Source organism: Phyllostomus discolor, chromosome 6 (assembly GCF_004126475.2).
Source record: "Phyllostomus discolor isolate MPI-MPIP mPhyDis1 chromosome 6, mPhyDis1.pri.v3, whole genome shotgun sequence".
Classification (NCBI taxonomy): Eukaryota; Metazoa; Chordata; class Mammalia; order Chiroptera; family Phyllostomidae; genus Phyllostomus; species Phyllostomus discolor.
The window spans coordinates 119,723,610-119,751,492 of NC_040908.2; the positions used below are offsets into that span (position 1 = coordinate 119,723,610).

At 42.9% G+C, this 27,883-nt stretch overlaps 3 protein-coding genes, 1 long non-coding RNA gene and 1 pseudogene across 4 annotated transcripts; 4 read left to right on the forward strand and 1 right to left on the reverse strand.

Annotated features, from left to right (window-relative positions):
* Window positions 1-930: 930 nt before the first annotated feature.
* LOC118501262 lies at window positions 931-27,449 on the forward strand. Its single transcript, XR_004903885.1, has 3 exons — window positions 931-1,076; window positions 13,102-13,105; window positions 27,435-27,449. It is a non-coding gene; the product is annotated as an uncharacterized LOC118501262 (long non-coding RNA).
* LOC114498862 (olfactory receptor 2AT4-like) lies at window positions 6,098-7,419 on the forward strand. Its single transcript, XM_028514876.2, has one exon. It carries the CDS (start codon window positions 6,361-6,363, stop codon window positions 7,324-7,326), a length of 966 nt encoding a protein of 321 aa, XP_028370677.1. The 5' UTR covers window positions 6,098-6,360; the 3' UTR covers window positions 7,327-7,419.
* LOC114498863 (olfactory receptor 2AT4) lies at window positions 18,774-20,104 on the forward strand. The gene has a single exon (XM_028514877.2). The coding sequence runs from the start codon at window positions 18,812-18,814 to the stop codon at window positions 19,853-19,855; it is 1,044 nt and encodes a 347-aa protein (XP_028370678.2). The 5' UTR covers window positions 18,774-18,811; the 3' UTR covers window positions 19,856-20,104.
* Window positions 21,105-22,303, forward strand: LOC114501016 (annotated as a pseudogene).
* Window positions 26,540-27,357, reverse strand: LOC114500449 (histone H2A.Z-like). Its single transcript, XM_036028812.1, has one exon. It carries the CDS (start codon window positions 27,279-27,281, stop codon window positions 26,904-26,906), a length of 378 nt encoding a protein of 125 aa, XP_035884705.1. The 5' UTR covers window positions 27,282-27,357; the 3' UTR covers window positions 26,540-26,903.
* Window positions 27,450-27,883: the final 434 nt, after the last annotated feature.

The following is a 27,883-nucleotide window of genomic DNA, read 5'->3' on the forward strand; positions in this document are numbered from 1 at the left end:
TTAAAGATGTCCTGGAGGTTCCTAAGCTTCTCCTCATTTTTTGGAATTCTTATTTCTCCATTCTTTTGTGTTTGGTTGTTTCTTTCTTCCTTCTGGTCCACTGTATTGTTTTGAGTCCCAGTTTCTTTCGCATCACTGGGAAGTTTTGGTTCCCTGTGCATTTTCCTTCATTTCTCTTATCATACCCTGAATTTGTTCATCTAATTTCTGACCAAAATCAACCAATTCTGTGAGCATCCTGATCACCAGTGTTTTGAGCTGTCCATCTGATAGGTTGGCTATCTCTTGGTCACTTAAAAGTAGCTTTCATTGAATTTTGAAGCTTTCATTTCTGTTTAAGCCATCTTTTTTTTCCCCTTTGGTCTGGTTGTGCCTGTTATGTATGAGGGGCAGAGCCTTAGGTGTTCACCAGGGCAGGGCACCCCAGTCGCTGGGTTGTGACGTTGTATGTGGGGGTGGGGTCTGAGAGGGAACAATGGCACTTGCTCCACTCTCTGTCAGACCTCAGTTTGTTTTGCCACTTCCCCCAAGCAAAATGGGCCCCTCTGGTGCCAATTCTTGTGTGGGTGGGCTTGTGAACCCCATCGGACTTTCCAACGACCTTCCCTGTGAGGCTGGGAGCCTCTCCCTGTGCCTCAACCCCCACAGTTGTTTTCAATCAGTGCACCAAGGCTGTATTTCCCAGCTCTGGGATCCTGAGTAGCTTGCAGCGCCTTGCTTCACAATCGCCGCCTAGCTAGGTCTGCCATTTGCCACCCCTTGGCCAGGGTGTGCCAGGTGCTGCTTGCATGCTCAGGGTCCACCCGCTGCGGTCTTGCCTTCCCCAGATGCCTTACTCTCCCAACACTCTCTGCTCTTTACGTTGCAACCCGCGCCCAGCTGCCCAACTCCACCCCTTCTACCGGTCTGGATGAATGGGACTATTTTAACTTCTTGGTTGTCCGACTTCCATACAGTTCAATTTTCTGTTAGTTCTGGTTGTTATTCTGTTTATAAATTATTGTTGTCCCTATCTTGGTTGTGCAAGGAGGCACAGTGTGTCTATCTATGACTCCATTGTGGCTGGAAGTCTCATTGTGTTTTGTATCAATGCATGCAGATGTAATAAACGATGAAGAAAACAGAAGACATGGTTATTAAGAACAAGAAGCATGGTATTTTTGTAGAACAGGGAGAGGGCTGTTAGCAGGGAGGGTACTGGGGGCCTTATGAGGTGTCCATGTTTCCTTCTCCCCTGAATGATGTTGACATGGTGATTGCTTTCCAATGAACTTTTTGCTTTACAATTAAATATGTAGGCTATATATGTTTGTGCTCTACATGAATATAATATTTCATAATAAACTCTTAAAAGACATTACTCCATTGGGCACATGTGCTGTTTTGGTTCTCAGTGTTGGGTCCAAGTCTTCCCATGAGTAGAGTGGATTGTGGTGGTTTTCACACTCACAGTAAGCATCAAGCTGCTGAATATAACTTCCCCATTTGGTCATTGATTTAAGAAGCCTTTGGAAGGTGCCAGACAATGCCGTAGAAGGGAGAGACGTGGAGATATATCAGGGAAGACGCTGCCCTCAATTTGTTCACAGTCTAGTGGGGAGACAGACATGGGCAGAAATAGCACAGGGGGTTGAGTGACATTTCAGAGGGAAGCGCAGGGCATGGTGGGAGCCCAGAGGATGATATCTAATTCAAGGGAAAAGTGTCTTCCATAGATATTGTAAATCTCCGACATCTGCTACGGTTTGCTGGGGAGTCCTCATGGTGTTAACAACCCGGTGGGTGGGGACTGATTGGACAGAGACATCCTGAGCAGCACCCCCCACACACCAGAGCAGGGGAGATATTATTCCAGTGCCGCCAGGATGTGGTGTGGCACCCTTTTGCTACCTGTCAGGAGGGACTAATTTTTAGTGCCGAGAAATGGAGCTTACACTCAATTAAGCCAAAGAACTTTAACACTCAGTCCTCTGCAGGAATTACCTGAGTCAAAAAGGGGCCGGGGATGGGCAGGACAACAGTGCCCCCAAACAGGCAAAAAGGAAAACCATCTGAACAGTGAATGGAGCAGGCAGCAACATGGTTGTGGCAAACATTAAAGGGAAGAAAATCTTCCTCAGAAAATTTCAATAAAGATGCGGAGCTTACAACTTTATGTAAAGCATTCATTGGCAGAGACTATTTCAGCAAATAGCAATGAGGGTCTTTGTGATCAAGTGAGATTCATACCAGGGTTGCAAGAATGGTACAATATTCGCAAATCAATAAACATAACACACCACATAAACAAAATGAAAGACAAAAATCACGTGATTATATTGATAGGTGCAGAATAAGCATTTGACAAAGTACAGCACCCATTCATGATAAAAACACTTAGGAAAGTGAGAATAGAGGGGGCATTTCTCAGCATAATAAAGGGTATATATGAGAGGCCAACATCATACTCAATGGGCAAAAAATTAGAGCTTTCCCACTAAGATCAGGAACAAGACAAGGGTGCCTGCTTTCACCACTCCTATTCAACATAGTGCTAGAAGTCTTAGCCACAGCAATCAGACAGGAAAAAGAAATAAAATGCATCCATATGTGACTTTAAAAGTCACAGTTATAACAATTTTAAACCAAAATTATGAAACAAGGCATATTTGGTGAATTCTCACCTCCATTCCCATTTCCCCTACCTGTGCCTTGGTTCCCATGAAGTTTTGTAGTTAGCTGCCAGTGGCTTAGTAATTTTACATCCTATAGTTGCAAATCTATGGTCAATGGAGATCAATTCTAGACATCCCTGCTGTGGGCTGAGATGAATGTCTATGCACCGTTTTCCCCTGCTTTGGGCCAGGTGCAGTGTCAGGCTGTGCTGTAACAGGCCCATCTCAGTCATTGCTGTGGTTCCATGTTCTCAAAGCCTCGAGTCTGAAACTGGGAGTGTCCTCGCACATACACATTCCATGGGGAACGCACTTACTGCTTGGCCCAGAAGTTCTACTTCTAAGGATCACTCTATCTCAGAGAAGTATCTGGGCCCATGGGCCCCAAAGTACATGATAAAAAGATGTTAATTATAGTATCATTCATCACACCAATAATTGGGTACAACTTAAATGTCCATTACACAAACTCTGTCAGATCCATACTATCAAATACCAAAAATCAGCTGAAAAGAATGAAGTAGGACAGACATAGAGAAATTCCAAGACTTAGGAAATTGGAATGTAAGTGACTCAGCAAGTACAAAATGACACAGTTCACCTTAAGGGAAAACACACAGACACACACCTAGAGGAAGTCTGGAAGGACCCCACCATGTCAGTCATAGTGATCACTTCCGAGGTGGGAAGGGAAAACAGTTTGTGAAACCTTAAAACTGTTTAAATGTTACGCAGTCAGCAGAGGAGTGACAAAGTCAGAAACAGAGAGCTGTGGAGCCATAGGGAGCATCAGGAAGAGTGGGGCCAGTGCCATCTGCAACCGGGCTCTGGCCCTGCCTGGGGTTGGGGCATGGCCCTCTGCCTCACAGCCTTTCCACACGCCCTTTGCACGTTCCTCATTGCACAGCAGCAGTAGCATGTCCCAGTCAGGCACAGGGGTGTACAATTTGGCTTTATGAAAACAATAGCTCTCACTCACTGAATGCTTACTCTGTGGGAGGCTCTGGGCAAAGCACCAAACCCTTCCCAGGTACCTGTGAGGCAAGCAGCATTGTTCTGCCCTTTTTACAGATAAGAAAGGGAAGGCTCTTTGCAGTCACAGCATGTATGCAAGGTGTCATAACTGGAAAGAACTCAGCCTTTAGACCATGTGCCATTGAACCACTGACCCAGAAATGGAGCCTTGGGTCTAATTCCCAGCTCTGTCACCAGCCACTCAAGTGACCTTGAGCAAGTCATGTCACTTCTCTAGACCTTAGTTTTCTCAAATGTCAACTAGGAGAAACAATCCTGACTCGACTTGTCTTCCCTGGCTGTTGTGAGACCTTTGGGAAAACAGAAATCCAAAGTCCCCATGAGTGATGAACTTCTGGAACCCATGAGGATTGTTAATGATGCTGCTTTCATTGCCTGCCAAGCCCAGGGCCAAATCCCCCACTCCACCTTAGGAAGTTGCTCCCAGCTGGAGGACGTGAGGTCCCATGGGGGAGCTGACTTGAGGGAGAGAGAGGGCCCCAGCAGACGTTGGCTCCAGGGTTTAATGGGCTGTGGCTCACCCCCTACCTGGCTTCACCCCAGGGCCAAGTGCAGTGACTCCACAGAAGACACCAGGGTGGATCAGGCTTGGCAGGTAAGTGAACTGGTTGATCAAAGTGCCAGAGGTCAGCAAATACGAGATGGTGAACAGGCGCAAGTTGTGGGAAGAGGGATGGAGAACCGGGGTCAGGGGCCCAGAAAGCTTGATTGCATACTTTAGACATTAAGCACAGGGATGAATCACTGAGATGCATATTAAGAAAAACAAGAACCCTAAACTATAAAATAAGTATAAGAAAATCCAGCCAGATTCAGGTATTTCCTATTATCGAACTCAACGGTGCTTTGAAATAGGAAATGTGAAATTCTTGCAGGAAGTGATTTTGGTGCCCCTGCCTTATGGAGACCCAGCACATGCCTGGCCTACCTGTTGGGTAGTCCAGTACCACCTGGCAGTGAAAAGCATGTGCCACCTCTCCAGCAGGGTCTCAGCACCCTTACCTCCATTTGCAAAGCACTGGGGCAGAGGGAACGGAAGAGGGGCAGCTCAACTTGATGGCCCTGTAGGAGCCCTCTGGCTTTGGCCCTTGTTTCTACTCTCATCAGGGACCATGACTGGCTCTTTGAGAGCAAACATGTCCAGGGGAGTGCACTTTGCATACCTTGAGGTGTGAGAAAAAACCTGGTGGACAAACTTGTTGGAATAGCGTTCTGGTAAAGCAAGGAATAACTGTCTAAAGTGGAGACAATAAGGTCAGGGGTGGAGAGACATCTAAGGTTTTCTTTCAAAGAACGCAATACAGGTTGGCTACCTCTCCCATGCTAATTTTAGCCAAAGCATTGGTCACTCACCACTTCCAAATCCAGAAGCCAGACTGTACAATCCAGATCAATATCAGAGCAGAATAGGAAAGACTTAAAAGGTGGTGGGCAAGTGGGGTTGGGAGAAGAATTGTGTTAGAATTAAAGATTTTTTTTAAAATCATTTTTTCCAATTCTGACAGAGTATGATTCTAGGACATGAGAGGTGGTTTCTGTTCACTTGTTTAGAAAAGAAAGAAGGATGGTGTAGTTTTAAGGAATTCAAAGGCAAACTGCCTGTGGAATCACAGGCTCAAATAGCACTGATGCAGACATGGGTGGGAGGCTGTCAAGAACACTCCTCAGAGCCCTTCTGAAGTGGGAACCAGCCAGTAATGCCTCAGCTCTGGTCCAACTGTTCTGCTGTTGACCCCAGCCCAGTCCCATTTTAGAGTGTGTTTTTCTTTGGAAAGCCACAGCTTTCAGGTCTCTGGGTCCCTCCTAGCAACAAGGCTCTCATGATAGCTCCCTGTGGCTTCTTGTGAGTTGGTAGTGAGGAGCCAAGAGCAGGCTGGGCATAAAAGAACTAAACACAACACCCACTAGGCTGTAGTAGCCAGGAGGAAGGCAGATCACAGACCAAGGATGCACCCCGAGTGGTGGGAAGATGCCCCAGCAGCTTGGGCTCCATGGAGGAGAGAGCTGTCCCACAAGAAGCATTTGTCCCTCCCACTGCTGAAACCTGAGTGGGCACACACCCAGAGAGCTCAGTAGGGAGAGAGGCAGGCAGAGCTTCTGCACCTGGAGAATGAGAGGGGAGGCTCTCCCTGGGCAATCAGTGGACTGAGACACAGCATGTTACAGAAAACCTTGGAAAACTCAGTCTTTCCTAGTGATGTGATGATACTGATGTCACTCAGTGGAACTTTAGGCAAGAACAAAAGAAAGTACAGTAATGTGGGGATTTAAGAGCTCAACTAAGATCTGAGCCCAACAATAATGGAACAGACAGAGGCAGAAAGAAGTTCTTTCAATGCACTTAGCACAGTTGTCACCAGATAATTAATGCTTTTCCACACACCACCCTGTCAGTAGGATGTCAGCCATGTGAGGGCAGGAGCCACGAGTGCCTTGTTTCCTTCTCACAGCCTTGCACAGTGTAGGTGTTTGCTAAGTGATCCATAGAAGAAGGGAGGAGTGAACCATGGGTTAAGATGGAAGAATCTACATTGGAGGGTAGTGCCATTTCTCTAAAATTGGTCATAAGTGATTTAAACTGTACAGAATTCTTATTCCAAACTCCTGGTTTTCCCTGCATTTTCCAGATATTCTGGCTGCCTGTCACCCTGGAACACAGTTCAGTCCTACCATGGATGCCACAGCCTGTAATGGATCAAGAGACTCTTCACCCATCTTCTACCTGGTGGGCATCCCTTCTCTACAGGAGTTCCTCTTCCTCCCTGTCTTCTTCATCTTCCTGTTCTTCTACCTGCTTATCCTGGTGGGTAACACCCTGATCCTGGTGGCTGTGGTAGCAGAGCCCAGCCTCCACAAGCCCATGTACTTCTTCCTGATCAATCTTTCTGCTCTGGACATCCTTTTCACCACATCCACTGTCCCCAAGATGCTGTCCCTACTGTTACTTGGGGATCGCTTCCTCAGCTTCCCTGCCTGCTTCCTGCAGATGTATCTCTTCCATAGCTTCTCGTGCTCTGAAGCCTTCATCCTGGTGGTCATGGCCTATGACCGCTATGTGGCCATCTGCCGCCCACTGCACTATCCTGTCCACATGACCCCACAGACCAATGCTGCCCTGGCAGCCAGTGCCTGGCTGGCTGCCCTCCTCCTGCCCATCCCAGCAGTGGTGCAGACATCTCACATGGCTTTTGGTTCTGTGGCCCATGTCTACCACTGCTTCTGTGACCACTTGGCTGTGGTCCAGGCCTCCTGCTCTGACACCACACCCCAGACCTTCATGGGCTTCTGCATTGCCATGGTGGTGTCCTTCCTGCCCCTTCTCCTGGTGCTTCTGTCCTATGCCCACATCCTGGCCTCGGTGCTTCGCATTAGCTCCCAGGAAGGACGCTCAAAAGCCTTTTCCACTTGCAGCTCCCACCTCCTGGTGGTTGGCACCTACTACTCCTCCATTGCCATATCCTATGTGTCTTACAGGGCTGATCTGCCCCTGGACTTCCACATCATGGGCAATGTGGTGTACGCTATCCTCACACCTGTCTTCAACCCTCTCATCTACACACTGAGGAACAAGGATGTCAAAGCAGCCATCACCAAAATGGCATGTCCCCAGGGCCCAGGGCATTCTGGAGACCTTTGACTTCAGATGTTGTTAATTCCATCCCCAAGATACCAATGTGCTAAGAACAGAGAATGACATCAAAATGTTTTTTGAGAGAAAGAATGGCTTACATAGCAGGGCCAAAAATATACCTTTGAGAATTCCATTTCTATTAATGATAGGCAAGATTATGAAGTCAACCCTTCAATGGGAAGATTAACAAGTGTCAAATAAACAAATATCCAATAAATATAGGAAAGTGTGCAACCTCTTTAGTTATAGAAGAACAAATTACAACAACAAATAGATACCACCAGAAACCAATTAGACTGCCTAAAATGTCAGATAAGATACAAGAAGTACGTACTTAAAGGTACCAAATATCTTTTTCAGAATAGTAAGGCTAAATGGTAATAAAGATGAGAACACAGACAGGTCAGTTATTAAGACATAGGTTGACACACAGATTAATAAAACAGAATAGTAGCCAAGTAAGAGACCCTTAAATATATGCATAATTGACATATAAAGAAATGATACTACAATCAGTGGGGAAGATGGACATGTAATAAATGGTATTAGTCTATCAAATGTTCATATGTGGAAAAATGAAATTTGTCTGTTACCTCAAGTGAACATAAAAATCAATCTCAAAAATGACCTAAATATGAACCCTGACTGGTGTGATTCAGTTTTTTGGACATCATCCAGCAAACTGAAATTTTGGCAATTCAATTCCTGGTCAGCACACATGCCTGGGTTGCCAGTTCAGTTCCTCAGTTGGGCCATATACTGAGAGGCAGCAGATGGACATTTATCTGACACATTGATGTCTCTCTCCCTCTCTTTCTGCCTCCATCTTCCTCTCTCTAAAAATAAAGAAATTTTAAAAACTCCTTTTAAAGAAGACCTAGATATGAAAGGCAAAGTTAATATATATATATATATGACACTATAGTACTGAATTGGATTGAAAATGTTTTCTTTGGTTTGCTTGTTTTAAACATTTTATTTATTTATTTTTAGAGAGATGGGAAAGGAGGGAGGAAGAGAGAGAAAGAAACATCAATGTAAAAGAGAAACATTGATTGATTTCCTCTCATATCCTCCCAACTGAGGGACCAAACATGTAACCTAGGCAGGTGCCCTGACCAGGAATCAAACTAGTCACCTTTTGCTATGCAGGATCACACCCAACCAACAGAGCCACACTGGTGAGGGTGGAAAATATTTCTTAAACAAGATTTTTTTAAAGCTCTAAACCTAAAGAAAAAGAAAATATAAGTTTGCCTGCTTTAAAATGTAGAATTTCTGTTCATCAAAAGATACCAAATTAAGGAGGAGGAGGAGGTGGAGGAGGAGGAGGAGGAGGAGGAGAAGGGGAAGGAGGAAGGAGGAGGGGAGGGACAGGGGAGGGGGAGGGACGGGGTGGGAGATAAGGGGGTAAGAGTAGAAAGCAAAGCCACAGAGCAAAAGGTGTTATTGGAATACGTATAACCAACTAAAGGACTCAGGATTCATAGCCAGAAGGTATAAAGAATCACTTCAGTAATAAAAGGCAATCAAGGCACTAGAAAAATGAGCAAAATAGTCAGGAATGAATAAACAAATATGCAATAAATACAGTAAAAAGTGTTTCACCTCATTAGTAACAGGAGAGGTACAAATTACAACAAGTAGATACCACTAGAAACCAATCAGATTGGCTAAAAAACGTCCAAGTCTCATGGCACTTGGTTGGCAAGGATGCGAGTCATCAGAGCCCATGCACTGACAGTGGGAGCGTCATTGGTACAAATACTTTGGAAAACATTTTATCGTTATCTTATCATGTTGAAGACACACACACTTTGGCATCCAGCACAGCAGCATTTCTCTAATTTGTGAAGTGTTCCTAACATGTAACATGACACACCCACAAAGTATGAAGAAGTCACATGTACATGCAACAACATGGATGAATCTCACATGATGCTGAGCTAAAAAAATCAGGAGCTAAATAGATACATACAGCAGGATTCCAGTTATCTAAAGTTGGAAGACTGGCAAGGCTACACTATGTTTTATATCAATGCATGCAGATGTCATAAATGATGAAGAAAACAGAAGACATGGTTATTAAGAACAAGAAGCATGGTATTTCTGTAGAACAGGGAGAGGGCTGTTAGCAGGGAGGGTACTGGGGGCCTTATGAGGTGTCCATGTTTCCTTCTCCCCTGAATGATGTTGACATGGTGCTTGCTTTCCAATGAACTTTTTGCTTTACAATTAAATATGTAGGCTATATATGTTTGTGCTCTACATGAATATAGTATTTCATAATAAACTTAAAAGACATTACTCCATTGGGCACATGTGCTGTTTTGGTTCTCAGTGTTGGGTCCAAGTCTTCCCATGAGTAGAGTGGATTGTGGTGGTTTTCACACTCACAGTAAGCATCAAGCTGCTGAATATAACTTCCCCATTTGGTCATTGAATTAAGAAGCCTTTGGAAGGTGCCAGACAATGCAGTAGAAGGGAGAGACGTGGAGATATATCAAGGAAGATGCTGCCCTCAATTTGTTCACAGTCTAGTGGGGAGACAGACGTGGGCAGAAATAGCACAGGGGGTTGAGTGACATTTCAGAGGGAAGCGCAGGGCATGGTGGGAGCCCAGAGGATGATATCTAATTCAAGGGAAAAGTGTCTTCCATAGATATTGTAAATCTCCGACATCTGCTACTGTTTGTTGGGGGCTCCTCATGGAGTTAACAACACAGTGAGTGGGACTGAATGGACAGAGACATCCTGAGTAGCGCGCCCTGGGACATGGGAGATATTATTCCAGTGCTGCCAGGATGTGGTGTGGCACCCTTTTGCTACCTGTCAGGAGGGACTAATTTTTAGTGCCGAGAAATGGAGCTTACACTCAATTAAGCCAAAGAACTTTAACACTCAGTCCTCTGCAGGAATCACCTGAGTCAAAAGGGGGCCAGGGACAGGCAGGACAACAGTGCCCCCAAACAGGCAGAAAGGAAAACCATCTGAACAGTGAATGGAGCAGGCAGCAACATGGTGGTGGCAAACATTAAAGGGAAGAAAATCTTCCTCAGAAAATTTCAATAAAGATGCGGAGCTTACAACTTTATGTAAAGCATTCATTGGCAGAGACTATTTCAGCAAATAGCAATGAGGGTCTTTGTGATCAAGTGAGATTCATACCAGGGTTGCAAGAATGGTACAATATTCGCAAATCAATAAACATAACACACCACATAAACAAAATGAAAGACAAAAATCACGTGATTATATTGATAGGTGCAGAATAAGCATTTGACAAAGTACAGCACCCATTCATGATTAAAACACTTAGCAAAGTGGGAATAGAGAGAGCATTCCTCAGCACAATAAAGGCTATATATGACAGACCTACAGCCAACATCATACTCAATCGGCAAAAAATTAGAGCTTTCCCACTAAGATCAGGAACAAGACAAGGGTGCCTGCTTTCACCACTCCTATTCAACATAGTGCTAGAAGTCTTAGCCACAGCAATCAGACAAGAAAAAGAAATAAAATGCATCCATATGTGACTTTTAAAGTGCCTTGGTTCCCATGAAGTTTTGTAGTTAGCTGCCAGTGGCTTAGTAATTTTACATCCTGTAGTTGCAAATCTATGGTCAATGGAGATCAATTCTAGACATCCCTGCTGTGGGCTGAGATGAATGTCTGTGCACCATTTTCCCCTGCTTTGGGCCAGGTGCAGTGTCAGGCTGTGCTGTAACAGGCCCATCTCAGTCATTGCTGTGGTTCCATGTTCTCAAAGCCTCGAGTCTGAAACTGGGAGTGTCCTCACACATACACATTCCATGGGGAACGCACTTACTGCTTGGCCCAGAAGTTCTACTTCTAAGGATCACTCTATCTCAGAGAAGTATCTGGGCCCATGGGCCCCAAAGTACATAATAAAAAGATGTCAATTGTGGTATTATTCATCACACCAATAATTGGGTACAACTTAAATGTCCATTACACAAACTCTGTCAGATCCATACTATCAAATACCAAAAATCAGCTGAAAAGAATGAAGTAGGACAGACATAGAGAAATTCCAAGACTTAGGAAATTGGAATGTAAGTGACTCAGCAAGTACAAAATGACACAGTTCACCTTAAGGGAAAACACACAGACACACACCTAGAGGAAGTCTGGAAGGACCCCACCATGTCAGTCATAGTGATCACTTCCGAGGTGGGAAGGGAAAACAGTTTGTGAAACCTTAAAACTGTTTAAATGTTACGCAGTCAGCAGAGGAGTGACAAAGTCAGAAACAGAGAGCTGTGGAGCCATAGGGAGCATCAGGAAGAGTGGGGCCAGTGCCATCTGCAACCGGGCTCTGGCCCTGCCTGGGGTTGGGGCATGGCCCTCTGCCTCACAGCCTTTCCACACACCCTTTGCACGTTCCTCATTGCACAGCAGCAGTAGCATGTCCCAGTCAGGCACAGGGGTGTACAATTTGGCTTTATGAAAACAATAGCTCTCGCTCACTGAATGCTTACTCTGTGGGAGGCTCTGGGCAAAGCACCAAACCCTTCCCAGGTACCTGTGAGGCAAGCAGCATTGTTCTGCCCTTTTTACAGATAAGAAAGGGAAGGCTCTTTGCAGTCACAGCATGTATGCAAGGTGTCATAACTGGAAAGAACTCAGCCTTTAGACCATGTGCCATTGAACCACTGACCCAGAAATGGAGCCTTGGGTCTAATTCCCAGCTCTGTCACCAGCCACTCAAGTGACCTTGAGCAAGTCATGTCACTTCTCTAGACCTTAGTTTTCTCAAATGTCAACTAGGAGAAACAATCCTGACTCGACTTGTCTTCCCTGGCTGTTGTGAGACCTTTGGGAAAACAGAAATCCAAAGTCCCCATGAGTGATGAACTTCTGGAACCCATGAGGATTGTTAATGATGCTGCTTTCATTGCCTGCCAAGCCCAGGGCCAAATCCCCCACTCCACCTTAGGAAGTTGCTCCCAGCTGGAGGACGTGAGGTCCCATGGGGGAGCTGACTTGAGGGAGAGAGAGGGCCCCAGCAGACGTTGGCTCCAGGGTTTAATGGGCTGTGGCTCACCCCCTACCTGGCTTCACCCCAGGGCCAAGTGCAGTGACTCCACAGAAGACACCAGGGTGGATTAGGCTTGGCAGGTGAGCTGGGCCTGGGAGGGTATACCCAAAAGCTGGCAAATGCTGGGGCTGACAGATAGGCTCAGTGCAGCCAGGGGAAATGAGAGTCATGAGGAGTCCAGGAGCACACAACAGAATGTGCACATAAACGTCAGGGTCCCAGTGTGCACCCACGATCTATGTGAACCTGGGTCAGGCATTCTGGCAGGATAGGCAGGAATGTGCAACATAATTAAGAGGCTGATAAGTTTATAAGAGTTGTTTTACAAGGAAGCTAGGCCTAGTATATTAAAGGAAATGAAAATATTTAATGATATCTCTGTCAATATTATGAGTCACAGATGAGGAAACTGCAGTTCAGAGAGAGAAAATAGAAGGTGGTGGAGCCAGAATGGAAACCTAGGTCTTTCTAACTCCAAAGTTAATGAACTTGAACTCTGTGATTCACACATATCCTGCTCCTTTTCTATGAGAACAGCACAGCGTGGTGAACATATCCTGAGAGAATCACATGGACTTGGCAGTTGTGGTGAAGTGTAATGGCACAATAGGAATCAAGCACACAAGAGGGGCTTAATAAATGGGGACCCCTCGGGCTCTTTCCTTAGAGGCTTGGGCCATGAGATATCCATCTCAGACCCTTCTTGGGCCAAACAGAGAGGTGACACTCAAAAATATTTATTGAGCTGGAGGAGATCATCTCTTTCAAAGCCCTCATTTTACAAATGGGAAAACCGAGACTCACAGGCCCAAAGCCGCAGCTGTTCCAGGAGGCAGGACTGTTGATTGCCAGGCAGGGCTCAGTCCTTGCAGTATGCTGACTCCAGATTAACTTCTTCTCTCACCCCTCACCAGCCATGTCCTTGAACAAGGACCTTCTCTGACCTTCAGTTTCTCATTTGTGGATGGCAAACTGAATTTCCCTGGCAGGTTGGATGATGAGAGGAGGTGATAACGGGAAGTGTGGCATCAGGTTGGACATTCAGGTGATTGGTTTTTCTGTCTTCTCTGTCCCCCACCAGCCATGTATGTAACAGACTAGTAGATAATCCTGACAAAGAAAATTGTCCCCTAACAATACCGTTAGTGTCCTTGTGCACTGAAAACCACCCTGCAACGTGTATTCAAAATAAATTCCACTAATCTAAACAACAAAATAAATGTAAACAAGTCCAGGGACTTTCTGATTTTTACTACGTCATTTTTACTATGTCATTGGTACATCAATGCTTTTTCAAAAATATCGAACACTAAATTCTTTCAAGAACGTTTCAGTGTTCCTGTCTAGCAGTACCCTGAGCGCATGCTTTGCCTGCTACATGAGCCCACTTGGCCAAAACAGAAGTTTAGAAAAGGAAAAAGGTGAGCACAGACACCTCAACTAGTTGGTCAGTCCTGTGGCCCCAAGTAGGTGGGGCAGCCTGGGCTCATTGCTGTTATCTGAGCTCAAAGTGATAACCCAGCCCTGCTGATAGCCCAGCCCTGCTGATAACCCAGCCCTGCTGGATAGTTCTGGTTGTGTGGCCCACTTACTGTGTGACCTTGGGCAAATCACAGGTGGTTTCCAAGCCCCACTTTTGTGTCTGTCACCTGTATAAGAAAGGGGTGAGACTAAAACTATTCAATTGCCAATGACAGCTTCATTCTGACTTTATGATTCAGCAGCAGAATGAGACATGTTAGGAAATCTGCATTCTGGCTTCTGCCTCTGGAGCCCTGAGCTCCTGGGAAGGGTTGAGTGCATTGTTAAATAGAAATGATCAGGCCCCATGACAGCTCTGTGAGTGCTCCCAGCCTGGTGGAGCCACAGGCACATAAATGCACAGGGGCAACCCAATGTGGTCATAGTGATGGCAAAGGAAAGCACAGGAACTGGAAGAGCCTAGAAAAGAGACCCTCCTTACAGGAGGGAATATTTGAGCTGAGCCTGGCTGAAGAATAAAAGCAAAAAAGTTGCTGTCTGACCAGAATAAGGAGAAATAGGCTGCAAGAAGATGGACTTTTAATGGCAGGCATGAAAACACCTTTATGGACACTGGGTGAGAGCCAGGTCACTGGTTCAGGACCTACTTATGCCATGAACTTGTTGTTTGACCTTGAGGAAGACACTCTATTTCTGGAGTTCAGACTTGGCATCTGTCTCCCTGCTCTTTAATAGAAGTGGGGCAGAGGAGAGAGGAGGAGGGTACAATTGAACCTGATGGTTCTGAGTTGCTTCCCCTCAAACTCCAACTCAGCTTAACTCAATGACATTTAATCCAAAATCAGCTTCTCTGAGCTCTATAGACATGCAGGAAAATGTCATTTGCATCAGTCTTGGTATAAAAAAACCCCTGACAATCAGCTTAGGCAGGCTGGGTCTCGCTAGCTGAGGGTTAACTCTTTTAAGTTGAGATGTAACCATTTTTTGCTTTCCTACCTAGGTAATGGGGGCCGACCTTTAGAACAATTTTTTCTTTCAAAGTGGTGTTCTCAATTACATGGTCTGTTCATGTGTTTTTTTTTAATTGAATTTATTGGGGTGACATTGGTTAATCAGGTTATATAAGTTTCAAACATACAATTCTATAATACATAATCTGTATATTGTATGTCTATTTACCACCCAAACTCAAGTCTCCTTCTGTCACCATTTACCCCCACCCTTTTACCTTCTTCTACCTCCCCCTGCCCACCTTTCCCTCTGGTAATCACCATACTGTTATCTGCATCCATGAGTGGTGTTTTGGGGGGGTTTTTTTTGGCTTAATCCCTTCACTTTTTCACCCAGCCCACTTCTGACAGCTGTCAGTCTGTTGTCTGTATCTATGACTTTTTTTCCCAGCACTTTCTTTTTTTTAATATGTTTTATTGATATGCTATTACAGTTGTCCCATTTTCCTCCCTTTATTCCCCTCCACCCTGCGCACCCCCTCCCACCTTCATTCCCCCCCTTTAGTTCATGTCTGTGGGTCATATATACAAATTCTTTGGCTTCTACAATTCCTAAAATATTCTTAACCTCCTCCTATCTATCTTCTACCTACCATTTATGCTACTTATTCTCTGTACCTTTTCCTCCATTCTCCTCCCACCCCCTCACCCTCTCCACTGATAACCCTCCATGTAATCTCCCTTTCTATGATTCTGTTCCTGTTCTAGTTGTTTGCTTGGTTTGTTTTAGTTTTAGTTTTAGGTGTGGTTATTAATAACTGTGAGTCTGTTGTCATTTTACTGTTCATATTTTTTTATCTTCTTTTTCTTAGATAAGTCCCTTTAACATTTCATATAATAAGGACTTAGTGATGATGAACTCTTTTAACTTGACCTTATCTGGGAAGCACTTTATCTGCCTTTCCATTCAAAAAGATAGCTTTGCTGGATAGAGTAATCTTGGATGTTGGTCCTTGCCTTTCATGACTTCAAATACTCCTTTCCAGCCCCTTCTTGCCTGCAAGATTTCTTTTGAGAAATGAACTAATAGTCTAATGGGAACTCCTTTGTAGGTAACTGTCTCCTTTTCTCTTGCTGCTTTTAAGATTCTCTCCTCATCTTTAATCTTGAGTAATGTAATTATGATGTGCCTTGGTTTGTTCCTTCTTGGGTCCAACTTCTTTGGGACTCTCTGAGATTCCTGGACTTCCTGGAAGTCTATTTCCTTTGCCAGACTGGGGAAGTTTTCCTTTATTATTTTTTCAAATAAGTTTTCAATTTCTTGCTCTACCTCTTCTCCTTCTGGCACCCCTATGATTCGGATGTTGGGATGTTTAAAGATACCCTGGAGGTTTCTAAGCCTATCCTCATTTTTTGAATTCTCGTTTCTTCATTCTGTTCTGGTTGAATGTTTCTTTCTTCCTTCAGGTCTACACCATTGATCAGAGTCCCAGTTTTCTTTCTGTCACAGTTGGTTCCTTTTACATTTTCCTTTATTTCACTTAGCATAGCCTTCATTTTTTCATCTAATTTGTGACCATATTCAACCAATTCTGTGAGCATCCTGATTACCAGTGTTTTGAACTGTGCATCTAATAGGTTGGCTATCTCTTCATTGCTTAGCTGTATTTTTTCTGGAGCTTTGATCTCTTCTTTCATTTGGGCCATATTTTTTTCGGGGGGGGGGGGGGGGTCAGGCCATACATATTATGTAGTAAGGGGTGGAGCCCTTAGATGTTCACCAAAACAGGGCAACCCATGTCGCTGCATTGTGATGCTGTTTGTGGGGAAGGGGTTCAAGAGGGAACAATGCCACTTGTTCCACTCTCTGCTGGTTTTCAGTCACTTCCTTTGCTATCTGCAAGCAAATTGGGCCCTTCTGATGCTGATTCCTGACTGGGTGGGTTTATGTACATTCTAGGACCCTGTGGGTCTCTCCAGCAAACTCTCCTGTAAGGCTGAGAATTTCTCCTGCCCCCTTAACCCCCACGGGTGTTTTCAGTCAGCGGCTTTGATGCTTTATTTCCCCACACTGGAACCATGGGTTGTGCAATCTGTCTCACTCCCCAGTTGTTCCTCCTGGTTTATCTTCACATGAATGTGGGACTGCAATTTGCCACCTCACCAGGTCCACCAGCTGCTGCCTTGTCGCAAGTCCTCTCTGCCCAGCTGCCCATCTCTGCCCCTCCTACTGGGCTGGATGAATGTTTTTTCTTTAACTCCAGGGTTGTTGGACTTCCATAGAGTTCAATCTTCTGTAAGTTCTGGTTGTTTTTTGTTTTTAACTTCGTTGTTGTCCTTCTTTTGGTTGTGTGAGAAGGCACAGTGTGTCTACCTATGCTTCCATCTTGGCCAGAAGTCCTATGACTCTGTTTTTATTTTGTTTGTTAGTTTACTTTGTGCATTAGATTTCAGCTATAATTAAAATCATGTGGTATTTGCCTTTCTCTCACTGGCTTATTTCTCTTAGGATAAAACTCTCCAGATCCATCCATGCTGTCACAAAAGGTAAGAGTTCCTTCTTTTTTTATTGCTGAGTAGTGTTCCATTGTGTGAATGTACACTGCTTTTTTTACCCACTCACCTACTGATAGGCACTTGGCTATTGTAAATAACACTGCAATGAACTAGGGGTATATATATTCTTTCTGATTAATGTTTTGGGTTTCTTCAGATATAGTCCCAAAAGTGGAATGACTGGGTCATAAGGAAGTTCCTTTTTTAATTTTTTGAGGAAGCTCCATACTGTTTTCCACAGTGGCTGCACCATCTGCAGTCCCACCATGTGTCTTTTTAGAAAGACATTTACCAGCCTTTGCTCCCCAACAGGAACCAGGCCACTCACCACACTTAAGAGACTAAAGAATAAATTGAAATTTATGGTTGTTGCTGACCATATCAGCTTGGAAACAGAGGGAAAAAAAGACAAAACCTTTGCTCCAATCTCTCCCCACATGAAAATGTAAGCTTCCAGATTCTATAGGGAACATGACACAAAGAAAGAGCCCTAGTCTAGGAGTCATTGGCCTGGGTAAGCAGTCCAGCCTCTGTGGCTGACTGGCTGTGTAATCTTAGGCAAGTCCTTGCCCTTTTTGTCTAAAGAAAAGGGCTAAATGAACATTTCCAAGTTTGGTATTTTAATGTTTCAATGGCATGAGAAATGTCTTATCAGAAGTAAGAGAAATAGGACAGTTCTAGAAAAATTGGGGGGAACTACTCTTAGAATCATCAGGGTTGAAGAGGCAATGATATAAATGTGGACATGCACTTGCTCCTGGATCATGACCATGGACTTTGTCCTGGATTGCTTATTCAGAAGGACATCCCCAGTCATCAGAGTGGTCACTACTCTCCCACAATTGAAGACCTCCAGCTCTTGGGGTGAACAGAAGCACACATTTCCCTTTCCTTGACAAGAAGAGAACAACCTCTGATGGGCAGGGGGGTGGATTTTACCTTTGGCATTTCTCACAAGAAGTCTGTTCCTCTCTGGCCAATGGCTCACAAGACAAGCTTCCAGGTAAATGTAGCACCTTCTCAGCTGGGGTGAGGGAAGTCTGCAGGCTCTTGGTTCATCAGGAACTTCTGCTGAGTAGCAGTAGCAGCTAGGGTGAAGACCAACAGAAATCTTTCCAAAGCACTTTTCACCACATAATTCAATAACCAACTGTTTAGATTTTATTTTCCCCAGTAAAATATAAACTCTGAGAAGTTGCCTGCCTTTTTCACCTTCTCCACTGTATCACCTGAATGCAGCACAATGACTTCCAGTTGGTAGATTATTACTTAATAATTAACATTTGACCAAAGAAGAAAGGTAGGAATTTGGGGTTGATATGGTAGAACTCAATACCACAGCCCACCACCAGTCTTCCAGAGTTGGTTGTAAATAATTGTGCTTATATGAACTATTGAGTGAACATTATAAAATCTCACTGTAAAATCCTTTGTTTCTATGGTTTTCAGATATTCCCAGTATCCAAATATTCCAGCTGTCAATTTCCCAGAAATCCAGCTCTGTGTTGCTATGGAGGCCACAACTTGTAATGGATCAGTGGATGGTTCACCAGTCTTCTATCTGGTGGGCATACCCTCTTTGCCAGAATCCCTCTTTCTTCCTGTGTTTTTTATTTTCCTCCTGTTCTATGTACTCATCCTTATGGGTAATGCCTTGATCCTGGTGGCTGTGGTGGTAGAGCCCAGTCTCCACAAGCCCATGTACTTCTTTCTAACCAACCTCTCTGCTTTGGACATCCTGTTTACCACAACCACTGTCCCCAAGATGCTGTCCCTATTCCTGCTTGGGGACCACTTCCTCAGCTTCCCTGCCTGCTTACTGCAGATGTACCTCTTCCAAAGCTTCACATGCTCTGAAGCCTTCATCCTGGTGGTAATGGCCTATGACCGCTATGTGGCCATCTGCCGCCCACTACATTACCCTGTCCACATGACCCCACAGGCCAATGCTGCCCTGGCAGCCAGTGCCTGGCTCACTGCCCTCCTCCTGCCCATCCCAGCAGTTGTGAAAATCTCCCAGATGGCTTATAACAACAGTGCTCACATCCACCATTGCTTCTGCGATCATCTGGCTCTCGTTCAGGCCTCCTGCTCTGACAAGACCCCCCAGACCCTCATGGGCTTCTGCATTGCCATGGTGGTGTCCTTCCTGCCCCTTCTCCTGGTGCTTCTGTCCTGTGCCCACATCCTGGCCTCAGTGCTTCGAATCAGCTCCCGGGAAGGACGCTCAAAGGCCTTTTCCACCTGTAGCTCCCACCTCCTGGTGGTTGGCACCTACTACTCCTCCATTGCCATAGCCTATGTGGCCTACAGGGCTGACCTGCCCCCGGACTTCCACATCATGGGCAATGTAGCATATGCTATTCTCACACCAATCCTCAACCCTCTCATTTACACTCTGAGGAACAAGGATGTCAAAGCAGCCATCACCAAAATGTCGTGTCTTAAGACCAAGTCTGAGATAGGAACCCTTGGCCTTTAAATGCAGCTAATCCTGCTCTTGGGATGCCATAAATATTGTTAAATGAATAAATTAGTGAATATAGTATGGTAAAAGAAAAATCAATTAAGCAGACACATTCAATAATGGTTCTCACATTTTGGTCCAGGGTTTTTCCCCTGATGCATTGGAATATGTTAAGCTTTATAGGAAATATTGAATTGTTAAATAAGAACTTCACTACTTAGTAATACAAGAAGCCCTTTCTAAAATTTAAAAAAAAGGCTGAATGGGAAAAAAATCCTTTGTAAGCAAAGTAAAAAGTAAATATAAGACATATCACAGAGAAAGGACAAATAATCATAATATATAAAGAATTCCTAAAACTTTAGGAGAAAAAGTCTAATATCCCAAAATAAAAATGAACAAATACATGAAAAGGCAGATTACCAAAAAAAGCAATGGTCTTAAACAATGAAGATATTCAGTCTACTGAATAAAAAGAGTAAAAATTAAAGCTACACTGAAATGCCATTTTTCATCTAATCAGATTAGTAAAGATCCAATATTTTGACAATCCACATATGGAAAACCACAGCCCTCATAACTTGCTTGAGAGAATGCAAATTGATACAGAACTATAATGCCTACCATAAGAACATGGGCATTTACCCTTTAAGTAATCTCATCTAAGAATCTATCACAAAGATACTGACAATAACTCATTAGGCTATTCATTTATCCCTAGGGAACTGTCTAAACAAACTATAAAAGTGCAGTTATAAAAAGAAATGAGGAAGCTCTTTATACGGTGTAAAGATGGTAATGATATGGTGTAATTCCTAGGATATGTGGTTAAGTGAAAAAAAAGCAAGTTGCAAAACACTGTTTTTGTAAGAAAGTAATAAATTTGTCCGAAATTTTAGAAAAAACAATAATTAAACTAATGAGATCTTTACCTATAAGGAGGAGAGAACAGAGTGGAGGTGACAGGAATGGAAGCAAGATGAACTTAAATGTATAGTCTGACTTTGACTGTACAGTTTGCACATAATTAAAAGAAAGCAAAAAGAAAAAAAAAATCCCAATATTTAAAACAAACAAAAACACTTGACCGTGGCTATCAAATTAACGGCATGACCATGCAGAAAATTACAAACAACTATAACAACAGCTCTTGGACTATACATCCCAGGAGGGATATAAAAAGAAGAAAAATCATAACATCTTAAACCTCATTGATAGTCTTGAAAAGACCGTGTAGTCTTTTCAAAAATGTGTTCTGTGCATCCGGAACAACAAAGTGTGAAAGACAGAGCCTAGCCTCGTGGGCTCCTAGCAACCGGCGGCAGAGACTGACGAGGCTGCACCTCAGCACCATCCCTGTCATCCTTCACTCAGAGGCCACCCAGCATATTGATGCATTCCCTGCCGCCACCCTTTCTTCCCATGGGTGTGATCTCCATGGTGGGAAGCTAAGTTTTTTAACTAACCCAATGAATATAGACAGTGATTTTGTATTGGACATTCAAATTACAAATGTAGTCTGTGTGGTTTTTTTTTTAACAAGAGGCTATTTGAACTTAAGGAAGATTTGCTTTGGAGGAAGCAAAGGTAATTTATAAGCATCATGTTGGAAAAGTACTAATGAAGCTTAGATAACTTAGAATTACGGCTACAATTTGGTCCTCAGGAAAAATTATTTACACTGGAGCAACAAGTGGAGAAGCAGCTAAATTTGCCAGATGCTTAGCCTGTAGTACACAGACACGAGGTTTCCAGGTAATTTTCAGATTTCAAGGTTATCAACGTTTTAGCAGCGTGTAATATTCCATTTGAAACCCGTTTGCCAGAATTCACAAAGAATGATAGACTGCATGCCAGTTATGAACCTGAATTTCATCCTGTGTGTGCTATGAGGTAAAATCTCTGCAAACTACATTACAGTTTTTTTCATCGGGAAGTATCACAGTAACAGGGTCCAATGTGAAGGCTGTTGGTGCTGCTGTGGAATAGGTTTGCCCATTTGTATTTGGAAGCAGGAAAGAAATTTTATAATTCATCCCCTAGTTGATTGGAACCCCTAACTGAGCACCTTTTAAAACCTGCTGCACATTGGACTCAAAACTAAAGGAAAACTGGACCAACAGTAATTGAGGAAATAGACTATTTTCGTCATTGTCGCCACAGTGTGAGCTCCAGTCCCTTTGGATTTTATTTCAGACTTTGCTGTAATAGAAAAAGGGAGTTACAAAAAAGGAAGTTGCTGTTTTTATAGAAGAACATTCACAGTGACCCTCACATCCCCATCAGCGGTGCTGTCCCAGTGTGCATGACCTTGATGTATTTTGTTGTTATTTTTTTCCAGTTTGAGCTACTGTGCTTTACTTGTGAATAGTCTTTTACACTTTTGTGTGCTGAATATGGGCACCAAAGAACCTATGAAAGTTATCTTTTTCAATTGAATGTGCACAAATAAAAGTTTGGAAAAGTTCAAAAATATAAAAATTTTTAAAAATTATAGTTTTATTTCCTTAAAATAGGTTAGATTTAAATTATATATTTCTATAACCAGGACCATTTGAGTGGTATTATATTTAAAGAGACTTGCAAAAATATACAGAAAGTTTCTATTTACCCCTCCTCCAGCTTCCTCTAATGTTAACATCTTACCTAACCAAGGCATATTTTCAAAACTAAGAAAATAACATTGGCTGGCAAAAAGAGAAAAAATGGGACAACTGTATCAGAATAACAATTTAAAAAGAAAATAACATTGGGAAATGCTATTAACTAAGTTTCTGACTTGATTGAAATTTCTGCAGTTTTTCCACTAATGTCCTTGTTCCATTCCATTCCATTTAACCACCTAAACCAGGAAACCATGTGCATTTAATTGTCATGTTTCTTTAGTGGACAGACAGCTTCTTAGTCTTTCCTTATCTTCACAACTGACACTTTTGGAGAGGAATGATAAACTTAAATGCATATTACTAAGTAAAAGCAGCCAATCAGAGAAGGCTACATACTATATGGTTCCAACTATACGGTATTCTGGAAAAGACCGAACTATGGAGACAGCAAGAAGATCCGTGGTTTGGTGACAGATGCTTACTAGGCTTACTGTGATGATCACTTTGTAAGGTATATAAATGATAAATCACTATGTTGTACCACCGAAACTAATAAAATATTCTATGCCAACTATAATTTAAAGGACAATTTTTTAAGGAAGCACTTAAAAAAAGATCAGCTGTTGCCAGGGGTTAGTGGGAAAGGGTGAACAGGCAGAGCACAGAGGATTTAGAACAGTGAACCTGCCCTGTATGATCCTATCATAGTGGATACACATCATTAAACATTTGTCTAAACCCATAGGATGTACGACACCAAAAGTGAACCCTCACGTGTACTATGGCCTTTGGGTAATAGTGATGTGTAACACAGGTTGTAGATCATAACAAATGTACCACTGTGATTCCAGATGTTGGTAGTGGGGAAAGTTGTGCATTGTTTGTGGGATAGCGAATGTATGGGTATTCCTGCTCAGTTTTGCTGTGAGTCTACAACTGCTTAAGATTTTAAATTTGTTAATTTTTTAATAAATTCAACAGAAATAAATTTTTAAATTAAATGAAGTTTGTTAAATATTTTTAAAGTTATGGTTAGGCATTTTGTAGAATATTCTTCAATTTGAAATGTCTGACATTTCATCACAAATGGACTGAGGTTGTGGGTTTTGGTTTGACTGAGATAACGTGCCCTCCTGCCACATTGTATCAGTGGGTAAGTGACTTCAATACAACTCATTAACCTATTGCTCAGTATATTGTTAGTGTATGTTTAGCTTAATAAGAAACTGGTAAACTGGAGATACACTTTGCCTCCTCACACAATCAAAAGAAGAATAACAAAAAATTTAAAAACAAAAACTAACCAGAACTGCCAGAAAATTGAACTGTATAGAAGTCTAACAACCAAGGAGTTAAAGAAGAAACATTCATCCAGACCAGTAGGAGGGGCGGAGATGAGCAGCTGGGGTGGAGGGGACATGCAGCAAGGTGGTGGCTGGAGAACCAGGTGAGGTGGCAGTTTGTGAAGAGGGTGGTCCCACATTTGCATGCGGATAAACCAGGATGAACAACTGGGGAGCAAGACAGACTGCTCAACCCAGGGTTGCAGCAAGGGAAAAGAAAGCCTCAAAGCCTCTGACTGAAAACACCTGTGGGGGTTGAGGTGGCAGCAGGAGAAATTCCCAGCCTTCTGGGAGAGTTCACTGGAGAGATCCACAGGGTCCTAAAATGTACACAAATCCACTCACCTGGGAATCAGCACCAGAAGGGCCCAGTTTGCTTATGGGTAGCAGAGGAAGTGACTGAAAGCCAACAGAGAGCCCAGCTAGTAGCATTGTTACCTTTCATCCCCTCCCCCACATACGGTGCCACAACACAGCTATGTGGGTTGCCCTACCCTCGCGAATACCTAAGACTCACCCCTCACTACAAAGCAGGCATGACAAGACAAAAAATATATATATGGCCCAAATGAAAGAACAGATCGAAGCTCCAATAATAGAACTAAGCAATAAAGAGATAGCCAACCTATCAGATGCAGAGTTCAAAACACTGGTGATCAGGATGTTCACAGAAATGGTTGAATGTGGTTGCAAAATAGAGGAAGAAGTGAAGGCTATGAAAAGTGAAATAAAGAAAAATATACAGGGAACTAACAGTGAAGGAAAGGAAACCGGGACTCATATCAACAATTTGGACCAGAAGGAAGAAATAAACATTCAACCAGAATAAATGAAGAAATAAGAATTAAAAAAAAAACACACACACAAGGAGAGGCTTAGGAACCTCCAGGAAAACTTGAAACATTCCAACATCCAAATCATAAGGATGCCAGAAGGAGAAAAGGAAGAGCAAGAAATTGAAAACTTATTTGAAAAAATAATGAAGGAGAACTTCCCCAGTCTGGCAAAGGAAATAGACTTCTAGGAAGTCCAGGAAATTCAGAGAGTCTCAAAGAAGTTGGACCCAAAAAAGCACACACCAAGGCACATCAAAATTACGTTAGCCAAGATTAAAGATAAGGAGAGAATCTTAAAAGCAGCAAGAGAAAAGGAGACAGTTACCTACAAAGGAGTTCCCATAAGACTATCAGCTCATTTCTCAAAAGAAACCTTACAGACAAGAAGGAGCTGGAAAGAACTATTCAAAGTCATGAAAGGCAAGGACCTACATCCAAGATTACTCTATCCAGCAAAGCTATCTTTTAGATTGGGAGGGCAGATAAAATGCTTCCCAGATAAGGTCAAGTTAAAGGAGTTCATCATCACCAAGCCCTTATTATATGAAATGTTAAAGGGACTTATCTAAGAAAAAGAAGATAAAAAATATGAACCATAAAATGACAACAAACTCACAACTATCAATAACTGAACCCCCAAAAACAAAAACCAAGCAAACAACTAGAACAGGAACAGAATCACAGAAATGGAGATCACATGGAGGGTTATCAGTGGAGAGGGTGAAGGGGTGGGAGGAGAATGGAGGAAAAGGTACAGGGAATAAGTAGCATAAATGGTAGGTACAAAATAAACAGTGGGAGGTTAAGAATGACATGGGAAATGGAGAAGCCAAACGTTAGGTCGGAGTCACCCAAGAAACCAGACGGATGCAGCAAGCTAAGGAGAGCAGGGTTTATTAGCAAGGAATAAGAGGGAAAGGGGAGCCAACCAAGGGATTGGGACTCATTGGGTTGTTCTTAGACCAGGGTTTTTAAATGCAAAAACCCATGGTTGGGGTATTAGAGTCTGATTGGCTAGAGCTGGTTGCTGGGTGAAAGCTGCATCCTGTTATGCCAGATAAGCCAACCCCAGACCCTAATCTTCCTGGGTAGGGTCTGCAGGCAGCTTCCCATGGTGCCATTTTCTCGCCTGGTGATTTTCATTCCTCCTAGGCCTGCCTAGATCTAACACCAAAGAACTTACACGTATGACCCATGGACATGAACTAGGTGGGGGAAATGCTGGTGGGAGGGTGCAGGGTGGAGAGGGATAAAGGGAAGAAAAAATGGGACAACTGTAATAATAGCATAATCAATACAATATATTTTTTAAAAAAACTAAATGAACTCTTTGGTCTAGAAAAAAAAGGAAACTGATAAACTTGTTTACCAAAATGCTATATACCATTTTGCATTCCCACCATCAATGAACAAGAGCCCCTATTGTTAGGCATCCTTGGCAGTGATTAGTATTGTCTGGTTTATCATTTAAGTGTAGTCATCTAATAAGTGTTTACGTATACCACTTCTCCTTTTCTCTTGCTGCTTTTAAGATTCTCTCCTTATCTTTAATCTTGGCTAACGTAATTATGATGTGCTTTGGTGTGTGCTTCCTTGGGTCCAACTTCTTTGGGACTCTCTGAGCTTCCTGGATTTCCTGGAAGTCTATTTCCTTTGCCAGATTGGGGAAGTTCTCCGTTAGTTTTTCAAATAAGTTTTCAATTTCTTGCTCTTCTTTTTCTCCTCCTGGAACCCCTATGATTTGGATGTTGGTACATTTAGTGGTATCTCAATGTGGTTGTAATATAATTTAATTATACTTCCCTATGGTTAATGATGTTGAGCATCTTTCACTTGCTCATTTTCCATCTCTGCCTTCTTTGGTGAGACCTGTTCAGATCTTTTGCTGGTTTTTTGTTTTTGTTTTTGTTTTTCGATATGACCTTTATTGAGCTTATCCACCAGAGTGGAAATAATATCTGTACAAAACCAAATGTTTGTTACTATCACTTCTGCATCACAATTAAAATCCAAACAGTTTTTTAAAAAACAGTTCAATCAAAACCCACTACTTCAGAATCAATAGCTTCTTTGAAGCCACAGTAACATTTAAATATGGTTAAGACTTGAATGCAGAAATTTGGTTGATTGGAATGCTAATTAAACTTCCAACTTGCTCAAACAGAATTATAAAAAGGCAAATTGTGTTTTTCACAGAGATACATTCCACTGGAATCACCAACACTAGACAGCTGTTAGAGTATTTAGAGTCCTGAGATAATAAGAAATCCAGCATCCTTTAGACAGTCTGCTGTTGTCCTTTATTTCCAATCAGAGATTTGTGGATATGTGGAATGACACCACCACCAGCAACTGTAGCATTGAAGAGAGAGTCCAATTCTTCATCTCCGGGAATAGCAAGTTGCAAATGACGAAGAATAGTACACTTTACCTTTAAGTCTTTTGATGCATTTCCTGCTGATTCAAGTACCTCTGCAGTGAGGTACTCCAGAGTGGCTGCACTGTACACAGCAGCAGCCGCGCCCACACGTCCATGACTGGTAGTCCTGAATTTCAGGTGTGGATGGACAGCCCGCCGGAAACTGTCTCTCTGCGAGCAGGAAACCGCCTTTGTCTTGGCCTTTCCGGAGTCTTTCTCAGCCTTACCACCAGCCATTTCGAATTCTGCTGAAGCTCAAACAAGCAAGGCAGAGAAACGATAGTCAGACACCCATCGAGATCCCACTGTCTACTCCGTCACACCGTGATTCAGACTGCCCTTTTGCTGGTTTTTCATTGGATCATTGGTTTTCTCACTGTTGAATGTTAGTTCTTTATATATTCTAGGTGCAAGTCTATCAGATATATGATATGCAAATAGTTTCTCCCAATAAGTGGCTGGTCTTTGCATTCTCTTAATAGTGTCTCTTGCAGGGCAAAAGTTTTTAATTTTGATAAAGCCCAACTCATCGATTTCTTTTATGGATTGCACTGTTTGATACCATATTTAAATATTCATGACAAAAGATCATGCAGATTTTGCCCTATGGAAGAAAGGAAGTTTCAAGAAGTTTCTAATTTTATAACTTCCACTTTAGCCTATGAACAATTGTGAGTTAATTTTTGGATATTAGATTGAGATTCATTTATTTTTGCATATACACATCCAGTTTTTATTAGCCTATTCTTAATCTATTAAATTGCTTTTGCATTTCTGTCAAATACAAGTTGACTACATTTGTGTCTATTTCTGGGCTCAGCATGTCTGCCCTTTCACTG